The following is an 11,357-nucleotide window of genomic DNA, read 5'->3' on the forward strand; positions in this document are numbered from 1 at the left end:
GCCACAACACCTACCATTGCATGCGCCTCTCTCTCTCTCTCTCTCTCTCTCTCTCATCAGGAAGAAAGCTGCTGCTAGTAACTCAAAGCTGGTTCTGGTTGTGATCCGCCAGTGAAACGATCGTTGAATATGGAGTGTGTGTGTATATATATATAGCAGGAATTGGGCACCTCATGACTTGGGGGCATATTTTTGGCAAAAAGTGTGCATTTTCCATCCGTTACATCAAAAGCTCGAATAAGTTACCAAATGGATACCAAAATGGTGATGTAGAAATCAAATTAAATTTACTCTTCTTTTTACATACACATATTATCTCAATATAGGAGTACGTGTTTATTGCATCTCTAATAAGATTAAGAGGCTTTTAACTAAAAGAAAATTGCTAGCTCATTAATTAGTTGATTTGGACCATTGCAAACTGGCAGGGGTGCATGCCGCGTGTTGTCTCCATCTGGGTAGTCGGTGCTCGGCAACAGACAGTTCAGATTTTATCTAGACTAACAGCTAAGACTTGTTCGGCTGTAATAAAATTTGGGTTGTCCGTTGCCGCGCACGGATTGCCTAGATGAGGAACAACAAGCATGCTGCATGTCCCAAACTAGGCTTTCGTTTATATGTGTATGTGTACACAGGGCGGTTCATTTGCAACTCTAGAGGATTGGATTGGCCGCACTACAAGGAGTTGTGTCCGGGCACCACCACTCATTTTGGCGGTGTAATGAGCGGTAAGATCGTAATTAATTAGGACTTGTTCGTTTGGGGTAAGATCACTGTGCATAGTCCATAATAAACTTTCTTTATCTATCTCTCTCCACTTACAGTATTAAACTTTAAAATCTGTCCCAAAATCCAAACCAAACAAGCTTTAAATTTAAGTGATACTACTGTACTACGTATATACTAGTACTACGGAATACTATTATTTTCGAAAGTGGGGGCACAGCTTTACCTTTGTCATTTTATCCAGAAAAGACTAACCGACAATATACACTCCTGAGCCAGTCCACCTTCCTTCTTGCTTTCCAGTCCCACTTTTTTGTTCGTACAAACAATTCCCGCCACACCAAAAACCTAACCTCCCCACTCTCTCTCCCACCGCCAAGACACTCCTCCACCCATCTCCCTCCACGTGTCACCTCCCTGCCACACTGTAGCGGATTCTATGCTCCTGGCCTAAAATTCCATAGACAATCCTCACCACACATCACTGTGAGTTTCATGCCAAAAACGTCATCCCACAGCAATGTTTGGTTTTAAAATCTCTTGGAGCAGTGGCCAAAGAGCACGGTATAATTACCCCCACACCTCTTCTCTGAGTTCTCTCATATCTCTCTCTCTCTCTCTCTCTACTTTTGAATCTCTGTGTATACTGGTTGGAATTCGTACACATATACACCTATCTGCCTAGCTCTGTACCTACCTACATACAGCCCCCACCCTGGCTCCTCCCGTCCCCCGTACGCTTTCTCTCTCTTAAACACCCTCCCCGACTCTCTACCACCTGATTCCTCCCCGCACTGAGACAGTATTTTTTTTGGCGTGTGTAGGTGTATGTATATATACACTCTGCTCTGTACATTTCTCTCTCTAAAAGCGGCTTCAAATCTTACTGTAAAGTCACATATATACACATTCTCACACTCTGCCCTATACTACATTTCTGTAGACAAGAAAATCTGCTCCAGCGCTGTCCCCTCTCTCTCTCTCTCTCTCTCTCTCTCTTCAAAAAGATGGAGGAAAGCAGGAAGAGATCGCAAGGCGGCGAAAACGACGAAGAGGCCGTCACCGTAAAACGAGCGCGAGCTCCGGCGACGTCGGACGAGACGGACAGGAACAGCGACGCCGACTGCGAGGATATAACGGCCTTGCTGAGCATTGACGAGGAGGAGGCAGCGAGTGAGCTGGCGAAGCTTCTAGAGACGACGGCGTCGTACCCGAAGGTGAGGTTCGTCGACAACCCGCACTACGCGTTCCCTCTCATCTTCCAGTCGTCGTCTTCTTACGTCACCATCAACGGGAACGAGGAGTCCTGCGGGTCGTCGTTTTCGGAGATGGAGTCCTCCGTGATGGCGGGTGTCGACATTGTCTGCCGGGGTCTGGTCAACGGCTTCGAAGTGGACCGGTGGTTTGCGGCGGAGGACGGCGGCGCGTGGTTGAATGACGGCGAGGGGGCGCTCGGTGAGGCGGAGGTGGAGGCGTGTGCTGAGAATTTTGATCAGGCGGAGGCGTGTGCTGAGGGTTTTGATCAGGTTAAAGAAATCAACAGCTGGGATTGTTATCCTATTGACGATGAAATGCTGGCGAGGTTTATTGGAGAAGAACTTTGATTAGGGTTCTATTAAGATATTAAATTATTTGCACCGTTATTGTAAATATTTGTTTCTTTCAAATCAATTATATTGTGCCACGTCGTCATATTTTATTAATTAAAATCACTGTTTTGTAATGTGGCACAATTTAATTAATTTAAAAAAAATAAATATTTACAACGGTGTAAAGAATTTATTTCCTACTGTTAACGGGAATTAGTTAGGTCAGCGATCAATACAATGGATATAGGTAGATACAGAAAGTACAGATAATGGAAGTGAGAGAGGGGGAGAGAGAGAGTGAAGAAAGAGGAGCTATTTTGTCTTTTATATGATCCTCTTTATCCTTTTGTTGAATGTTTTGAAATCTCTGAAAAGTGAACAGTATGAATCAATTCCTATAACGATTTCAATGTGTTTTTGCTGCATGAATTGATTACTTTAATTAGCTCGTTCCGGAAACGGAAATAAGTATTTATTTTTTAAGAAGACAATTTCAAACTCAAAAATTTTATGCTTACGTAAATAATTTTCTTATCAATATGGATCTTATTTGGTAGATCTTATTGAGATCTTTTATATGGTGAAAAAAAAATTAAAAAATTATTTTTCATTTATATTATTTTTAAGTTTGAAAATGTGAAATAAGTACTTATTTTTTAAGAAGGTGTTCTAGAACGGAGCCTTAATTGCTTTAGGAATTGACATTGATGTTATCCGGAACATTGACATGCCAAGTGCAGGGTGGGGTGGCCGATCTAACCGTTTATTTTGGTACAAACGGTTCAGATCGAATTTGAGCATAAATAAATCTGAACTGTCTATTGCTATTAAGAACCGAATCGTTAATTGCCAAGATGAGTGGTTAGATCGGCTGCTCTGCACAACTCTAGTGGTCTACTTATGAAGAGTCGGTGTGTGATTAGTGCTGGCATGTGGCATGCATAGTTTCTCTTTTTGGGTCAAAGTGGCATGCATAGTTTCAACCAACTGTGAGAAAGGAATTTTTGAGAAATGATTCAAGTAGTGTCTATTCCACCCATTTTTGACCAAATTTTAAAAAGAAAAAAATGAGGTAAACACATCCACACATTTATATTCGGTTCGAAATGCGCCCCTGGTCGACCACCCAGCACTGTCAGCTCGATTTCGGTTTGAAATGCGCCCCGTGGTCGACCACTCAGCACTACCAACTCGATTTCGGATCCCCCTCCGGCATGTCGGCTGTGGGCTCCTCACTTATGCATCAGGTGGTGTCACATTTTTTCATATTTAAAGCAAATAAATATGGTCTGCTACTTCAATTGTGTCCAGTAGTTAATTTGATGTGAATCACAATAGCTAAGGAAGAATTTATTGCTCTTCATTTATATTCTGAAGATATTTTCCTGTGATTTTAGCTGATGGTGTGCACATTTATGATTTGCCTTTTTTTTTTTCCTCATACTTTTCCAATTTTTGTCTTAATGTATTCTAGTAAAACTTTGTGTCACCACATTGTGATCCATGTGGTCGATCCCCACGGTTGTGATCCGGGGCCAAACAAAAACTGAGTCTTATACGAAATCACGTTGATTGTACATCGGTGAACAGATAATTGAAACACACTAAATCAGTAATGCCGAAAGTTCTGCTCTCATAGTCATGCATTCGTCCCGTTTTTTGAATCCTAATAGGGTTGGATAAAGTTACCCATGATGCTCGATCAACTTCATTTTTTTTTGTAATTTGTATCCAACCTTGCTCACATTTCGCAAACAGAACCCTAATTTCTCTCCGATCCTATAAAGGAGTGTAAACAAATTTGTATTACCTTTTCCACTGACCAGTCAGATGGCTCAGGTTGGAAATTGCCTGGTTTTAATTTGTGTGTAAGGGGCTTTTCCAATCCAATAATAGAAAAAGGAATAACGTTGGGCCCATCTAGAATTCCTCGTGGCCCGATAAGAATCGGACTTTAACAGGGCTCGAGCAACACGTCATGGACTGGCCCAACAATCCTACCCATAACCCATGATATGTGCTGGCCCAACAATCCTACCCCACCATGCTATGGGCTAACTCATCACAATTTTTTTTTTCCCGAGACGATAGGATGCTATGGGTTAGTAGTTAGTTACAACGGGAATTGAACACCTTTTCGATGAAGACTCGACCTCAGGACCTCTCTCAGGGAGTGTAGCTAACCAACCAACCATACTAGCTGCGGTGTTGTTCAGCTCATCACAATTAATCGCAAGTGTTTTGTTAAAACTTCTTGACATGCAACAGGTCTCGATCTGTCAATGGAATGGAGGCTAGTATTTTGATTTAGGCCAAAATGTGGGGATTACAGTTCAAATCCAAGCAGTTTAGTAATGGTAGTTATTGGAAATTTGACTTTAAAAACCAACAAATAATAATCAACAAGGCCCAACAAAGGTCTAAGGCCAAGAGCAAAAGTGTGAATGAACAGCTCGTGGCTTGGAGCAAAGAGTGACCCTAATTTCCTTCTTGAGCTCTCACCCTAATGTTCTGTGGAAACCTCCACGAACACTCGTCGTTTTTTTTGATGATTTTTCCGTTTCTCACAGCTGCTCTTTCCACACCTGCAGATATCTGGTGCCAAATCGTCGCTCGTTTCCTGATTTCTTCAATAATAGAGTTGGCTATCTCTGTGGTATCGATTGTACAAGTTCGTGAAGAGAGGGCTGGACGAGTGGATTGAGGGAGAGCGGCTCGATCGACAAAAAAAGAAGAGTAGCCCCCTAGAACCTGGCAAGAGCCCCATCTATATCGTTGGTAGGAGAACGAAACCTGCCCGCGGACTAGGCCGAATATCTTTCTTAGCTGAACCGCGTTACTCGTGATGGAATAGAGGTAATTCCCTGACAACGTACTATAGACAGTCAAAAAACCAAAAAGCAAGATTAGGACGCATCATAGAGTAACTCATATATATGTGTGTAAATAAGCGACTTGGTATTTGAGATTCTTATAAAACCAAGGTCGAAAGAAAATCACGTAGCGTTAGTTTTCTTGACTAGAATCCACACCTCTGGATTGCGCGTGTGCACCTAGGGGTGTTGATTGCCCTACATTTAAATATGTAGATCAAACTAAATTAAGAATGAGTTTAGCCATTTATATACACAAGTCACAAGCAAAAATGTACAAACTTAAAGACTAATTCACGACCATATCAAAAGCAGAGCTGATGATGGAGTCATGTAACGCAGACACAGAAAGTGAAAATGAGACAAAAACGAGGGACTAAAAAAGCTACTAATTGCCTACCCACCACTCCTTTTGCCCCACACCATCCCATCATCTTCATATCAAATTGCTTCTAATCAAACCTAAAGTGAAACAATAGCGCAGCCCCACCATCAACTCCTTTATGGCCGATCGATTCAAGGCTTTACTCTGATTTTAATGGATTCCCGCTCGTAGAAAATGAGATTGGTCCTCTAAGAATATCAATTGAGGTTCACGTAAACAAGTTAGTCTAGGCACTTGATTTATTGAAAAACATGTTATAATTCCACATAGAGGGAAATTTTTAAGTGAAACTGTGTGTTTTTTTTTTTTTTTTTCCTACATATACATAAATGGGAAAGTTTTGGAAATACGCTACAATTGAAAAGCCTAATCACTTGGTTCAAGATTGAGTTGTGGCTTTGTGACTACACATTTGTTTGTTTTCTTATGAGAAAATGCACGAGATCCTAAGGATACCCTTTGAACCCAAGCTTCAATGCATTTCGTGGGAGAGAGAGAGAGAGAGAGAGAGAGAGAGAGAGAGAGAGAGAGAGAGAGAGAGAGAGAGAGAGAGAGTATTATAAACTCAAGAAATTGACTTCTTACTCTTCCAAAAAAAAAATGACTTGGTCTCGACCAAGCATTGATAATTATCCATCACCTTAATCCTTTAAATCAGGGCATAATTAGTTTAAGGTTTTTTCAATAAGAACCACACACATGAGATACGGTTCACTTCTTTTTACCATATGCCCCGTGTGATTTTTTTCACTCGATCGGTTAGATTGGTTTTTACCTTCAATTATTATAATTTGGAATGTTCATGTAAAAGTCAATGGCTGAAAAATTCTCATAACCCAAAAAACAATCATTATTCTTCTATCTTTTGCCAAACTTTAACTTAAAGTGGTAATGCTAATGAAATGGAGATAATCATATTATGTCCCAAAAAGTAAAAAAGACTTCACAATGATTAATCTCTTTTTAGTCACCTTTGAAACATACTATCATCTTCTTTTATTAATCTATAGTCCTTTTAATCCAGCCACGATAATTACATATCTTCACTGCCTTCCATGAAGATTAATTTCTTAAAAGGTTCATGCATCGGGTAGCGAAAATTAATTAATAATGGAGAGTGATTTTGCCAATCTCCAAATTGGTTAACGGCACTCCACAAGAGAATGCCAAAATCAGTATGAGTTGATTTTGTCACTCTCCAAATTGTTAACTCTTGGGGAGTGGAAAAATCAATATGAGTTGATTTTGAGAGAGTGTTGTTTAACAATTTGGGAAATGGAAAAATCACTCTCCATTATTAATTAATTTTATTTTTTTGCAATGCCTGTCCATGTTCTACTGGTAGTTGATGGGACCTAATTATAAAGAGTGTCGGGGTTATCATTTAAATGAAATATTATTTAGGGGACTTTATTTGACTTCTGTACTAATTTTTGAAGTTCAATTTGTTCAACCCTAATACTAGCATTGAGTTATTATTATTAGAAATAAAAAGATCGATGGCTATGATTTTGAAGTTTGTTGTCATTTCATGATTCGAATTAAAGATACAAGTTCTTTTAAAATGGTTATCCTTTAGTAATTTACTACGAAAGAAACTTAAAATTTCGTAAGTCAATTTGTGTAAAAGTTTGATAGAGAAAATTCATGTCTGCAGCATAGCGCATATTCATTTTTTTTTTTTTTTGTTGTTGTTGTGCTCAGCGCAGTAATCTCTCCTAAGGATGTTCAATCAAGGAGCGAGCATAACAAAGCTTTTTCTCATGCGATGTGTGTGAGCCCCACACCTAACGTAAGTTGGTTTGTGTATTTATTTAAGCATGTATTTGTGGTTCTAGCACCACTGTTCGCAAATAGTATCTAATTCGTATGACAACTATTGCAAACAGGTTTGATCTTGTAAGTCTGCGACGACGTGAAAAAATCATGAATACTTTAAATTGAACTGCACTTTACCGTCTCATCTATCATCCAAAGTGGTAAATTTCTCATTTTACTTCTTGGTGTGCGTGGATAACCATCGAGAAAATGAATTTCCAAAAGATGAAGTGCTTTTGATAACTTTACTAATAATTGATAAATTTCTCATTTTACCAGTTGGTGTGCGTGGATAACTATTGAGAAACCGAATTTCTAAAAGATGTTACACTTAATAAGGGATCCTATGTGATTACAAGGAGATAGTACTTTTAAATCAATGTCAATGAAAAAGATGCTTCTTTCTATGCAAAAACAAGGTGCCAAAAAAGGGTTAATTAGCAAATGACCATGGCCACAAGTCATTTTTAATTTAAGTCCCTGCAACTGTAGAAAGAGGGGGTTGCTGCGAGCAAAACAAGTTGTAGGAACCAGGGGCGGTTGTGAGCGTGCAACAACGCCCAATCTCACCACGGTCCGAATTTTAAAAGAATTCTTTCAGGAAAGAATTCTTTTATTGTCTAGACGGACGATGAAATGAACCACAGTTGCAAGTTGACGTTGCTGTATTTACTCACAGCAGTCGCGGCTTCCGCTACTGCTAGGTTAATATGATCAGTTTCATTAGCTGTTGAAACCCATTTACGGATTAACCGTAAACATTCGACTGGTGGGGGTTGGTAGGCTGTCAGTGACTGGGATTTTCATGAGAGGTTGGTGAAAGGCATCATCAACCTATTATTAGCCATGGCATCAAAGATATTTACTTTAGCTTCCTTGGCAAAATATATGGCACATTGATTCTTACACTTATATATATGACGTAAGCCTGTGAGAGCATTCCAAACAAACTTTACAAAAGTTATTTTCAAAACTGCAGTTTGCTACAGTATACTCCCTCTGTCCTCGTTCTTTTGTCCCTCGTTTTATTCTAACCGGATAAAAAATTAATTATAATTTTTAATTAGTAATACTTTTTATATGTAATATGAATTTTATTTGATAGATCTCAATGAGCTCTTTTAAATGATAAATTCAAAATTATCTAAAAGATTATAAATTGCAAGTTATAATCAATTGAAAATGGACTAAAGAATTGGGACGGAGAGAGTATAATTTGAAGGGTAATTTAGTAGAGTGCACTCCAATAGTTGCTACAAATTTTATTAACATTTTGAGAAGAAAAGTTATTTTTTCTGAAATTTCAACGGCTAGCTGCAGAAGAAAACAAAAGGTGACAAAGATAAAAAGAAGAAGAAGAGTTAATTGAAAAGGCAAAAAATATGTAAATTTTTATTATTTGAAGGGTGACTTAACTCCTCATGTAATTGGTAAAAATTGCGTGGGTCACATCACAAACTAACTCATTATTACCGAAAAGGGAATTGATTCTCGTTTTGGGTTTTAAGTGAAGAGAGATAGACAAAATTTATTAGAGACCGTGCTCAGAGATTTTGAGACTCCCAAACGAACAAGCCCGTAATGTTCACGTCTTTAAAGGAGGGTACAAAATTATTATCCAAAATACATGACCGAACCTTCAAATCTCTAAGTTTTTTTATCTGTCTTGCCTTCGTTGGAGATGCTCTAAGAGGGAAGACTGGGTGAGGAGGGTATGGGAGTTGTGATCATATGAGGATTGAAGCTATCCTACAAGTACAAGCTAGTAGAGAGATTTTCAAGAAAAAGTAGAACCATGTCTTTATTAGCGATATAAACAATGTACGTAAAAGAAAGAGAGAGAGTGTCCCCCTCAAGCTTTAATCACCAAACACTCCTTATTTATATTCCTCTTCAGTAACTCATCCTCACCTCTCCCACAGTTTAGTGTTCTCTATTCTCAAAGTCCCACTTAATATTGCCTATCACATGTTTGTGTACTTGTCCCCCTGAAAGAAAACTAGTGACAAGTTCTAGCTAGCAACAATGGTGGTCAAGAAGCCAAGAATTGTGATCATTGGGGCAGGAATGGCTGGCCTCACGGCTGCCAACACGCTCTGCACATCCCCCGGCTCGACGGAATCGTTCGAAGTTTGTGTAGTAGAAGGTGGAAACAGGATTGGTGGGAGGATTAACACCTCAGAGTTCTGTGGTGACAGAATTGAGATGGGTGCAACTTGGATCCATGGCATTGGGGGTAGCCCAATTCACAAAATTGCTCAAGAAATCAATTCACTGGAGTCTGAGCAGCCCTGGGAGTGTATGGATGGGTTCTTGGATGATCCAGCGACAATTGCTGAAAATGGGTATGAACTCAATCCCTCTATTGTTGAGCCTGTGACTAGTTTTTTCAATAAACTAATGGATTTTGCTAAGGGGGTTGAAGAAGGCTTAAGCAAAGAAGACATTGACTTTTTTGATAATATCACAAGAGAAAGTCCTCTTGGAAAGCTCAGTGTTGGGTCTTTTCTTAGAAAAGGGCTAGATGCTTATTGGGGTTCAAAGAAAGGCCAAGAGGAGCTCAAAGGGTACGGGAATTGGACTCGAAAATCGCTTGAAGGGGCCATTTTTGCAATCCATGAGAATACCCAAAGGACTTATACATCAGCTGGCGACTTGCAAACACTTGATTACAATGCAGAAAGCGAGTACCGGATGTTTCCTGGTGAAGAAATCACCATTGCAAAGGGTTATATGAGCATAATTAATTTCATTGCTTCTGTTTTGCCCTCCGGTTCAATCCAATTAGGCCGAAAAGTTGCAAAAATCGAATGGCAGCCCGAGAGTCATCATGAGTTGGAGAGTGAAAATGGGCATGATTCTAGGCCTGTGAAGCTGCATTTTTCGGATGGATCCATTATGTGGGCAGATCATGTCATTGTTACAGTCTCATTGGGGGTGCTCAAATCCGGAATACAAGAAAATTCAGGTATGTTTGATCCTCAACTTCCTAATTTCAAGAAAGAGGCAATTTCAAGACTTGGGTATGGTGTTGTCAACAAGTTGTTTTTACAATTGAGTCCAAACCATGATAGGATTCCATATTTGCAAATGGCGTTTCATCGACCGGAATCCGAATTTAGGAACCAGAAAATCCCTTGGTGGATAAGAAAGACAGCTTATATGTGTCCAATCTATGGGAATTCAAGTGTCCTAATATCTTGGTTTGCTGGGAAAGAAGCTCTTGAGCTTGAGTCTCTCGATGATGAAGAGGTTATAAGTGGGGTCTCAACAACAATATCTAGCTTTTTATCATATTCACAGAACAATGGGAAGAACTCCAATTCCCATGGGAATTTGGATTCTGTGGAGAGCTCTAGTGGAAGAGAATTAAAATTCACCAAGTGTTTGAAGAGCAAATGGGCAAATGATCCACTGTTCTTGGGATCCTATAGCTATGTTGCAGTGGGATCCAGTGGTGAAGATTTGGACACAATGGCTATGCCATTGCCCAAACATACCAATTTTGGGTCAAATTCTCCACTCCAAATCCTGTTTGCAGGGGAGGCAACACATAGAACCCATTATTCCACCACCCATGGAGCCTATTTTAGTGGTATTAGAGAAGCTAATAGGCTTCTTCAGCATTATAACTGCAATGGGGTATGAGAGTTTCTTGTTTCTTCTTTAACTCCTTTTTCTCATATTCATGAAATTGCCAATCTTGGTTATTCTCTCTTTGTGATGTGGTTGGAGTGAGAGAAAAGAGGAATAAAAAAGGAGGGAGTAAGAGAAAGAAAGAGAGATGGTGACATTAGTTAAAGAAGCTTCTTTTGAATTTGCTATGGTATATGAGTTTTGAGCTGCTTCTTTTTTTAATTTAATTTGATGATGTCTTGATCTTTGAAAGCAAGCTAGCTGACTTTATGATGTTGGCATTGAATATTTGTATGATAAAGTAGAGATAAAAGAAAGCATTTGATCTCA

General features: G+C 39.4%; 2 protein-coding genes across 2 annotated transcripts; both read left to right on the forward strand.

Annotated features, from left to right (window-relative positions):
- The first annotated feature begins 1,076 nt into the window (after positions 1-1,076).
- On the forward strand, positions 1,077-2,501 carry LOC131320072 (uncharacterized). The gene has a single exon (XM_058350639.1). It carries the CDS (start codon positions 1,734-1,736, stop codon positions 2,328-2,330), a length of 597 nt encoding a protein of 198 aa, XP_058206622.1. The 5' UTR covers positions 1,077-1,733; the 3' UTR covers positions 2,331-2,501.
- A 6,556-nt stretch (positions 2,502-9,057) lies between these two features.
- LOC131320071 (probable polyamine oxidase 5) lies at positions 9,058-11,357 on the forward strand. The gene has a single exon (XM_058350638.1). It carries the CDS (start codon positions 9,417-9,419, stop codon positions 11,037-11,039), a length of 1,623 nt encoding a protein of 540 aa, XP_058206621.1. The 5' UTR covers positions 9,058-9,416; the 3' UTR covers positions 11,040-11,357.

The sequence above is a fragment of the Rhododendron vialii genome, chromosome 3a (assembly GCF_030253575.1).
Source record: "Rhododendron vialii isolate Sample 1 chromosome 3a, ASM3025357v1".
In the NCBI taxonomy this organism is placed as follows: domain Eukaryota; kingdom Viridiplantae; phylum Streptophyta; class Magnoliopsida; order Ericales; family Ericaceae; genus Rhododendron; species Rhododendron vialii.

Excerpts from the sequence above, each read along its gene's own strand:
- LOC131320072 (XM_058350639.1), top strand. The coding sequence starts at position 1,734 with ATGGAGGAAAGCAGGAAGAGATCGCAAGGCGGCGAAAACGACGAAGAG.
- LOC131320071 (XM_058350638.1), top strand. The coding sequence starts at position 9,417 with ATGGTGGTCAAGAAGCCAAGAATTGTGATCATTGGGGCAGGAATGGCT.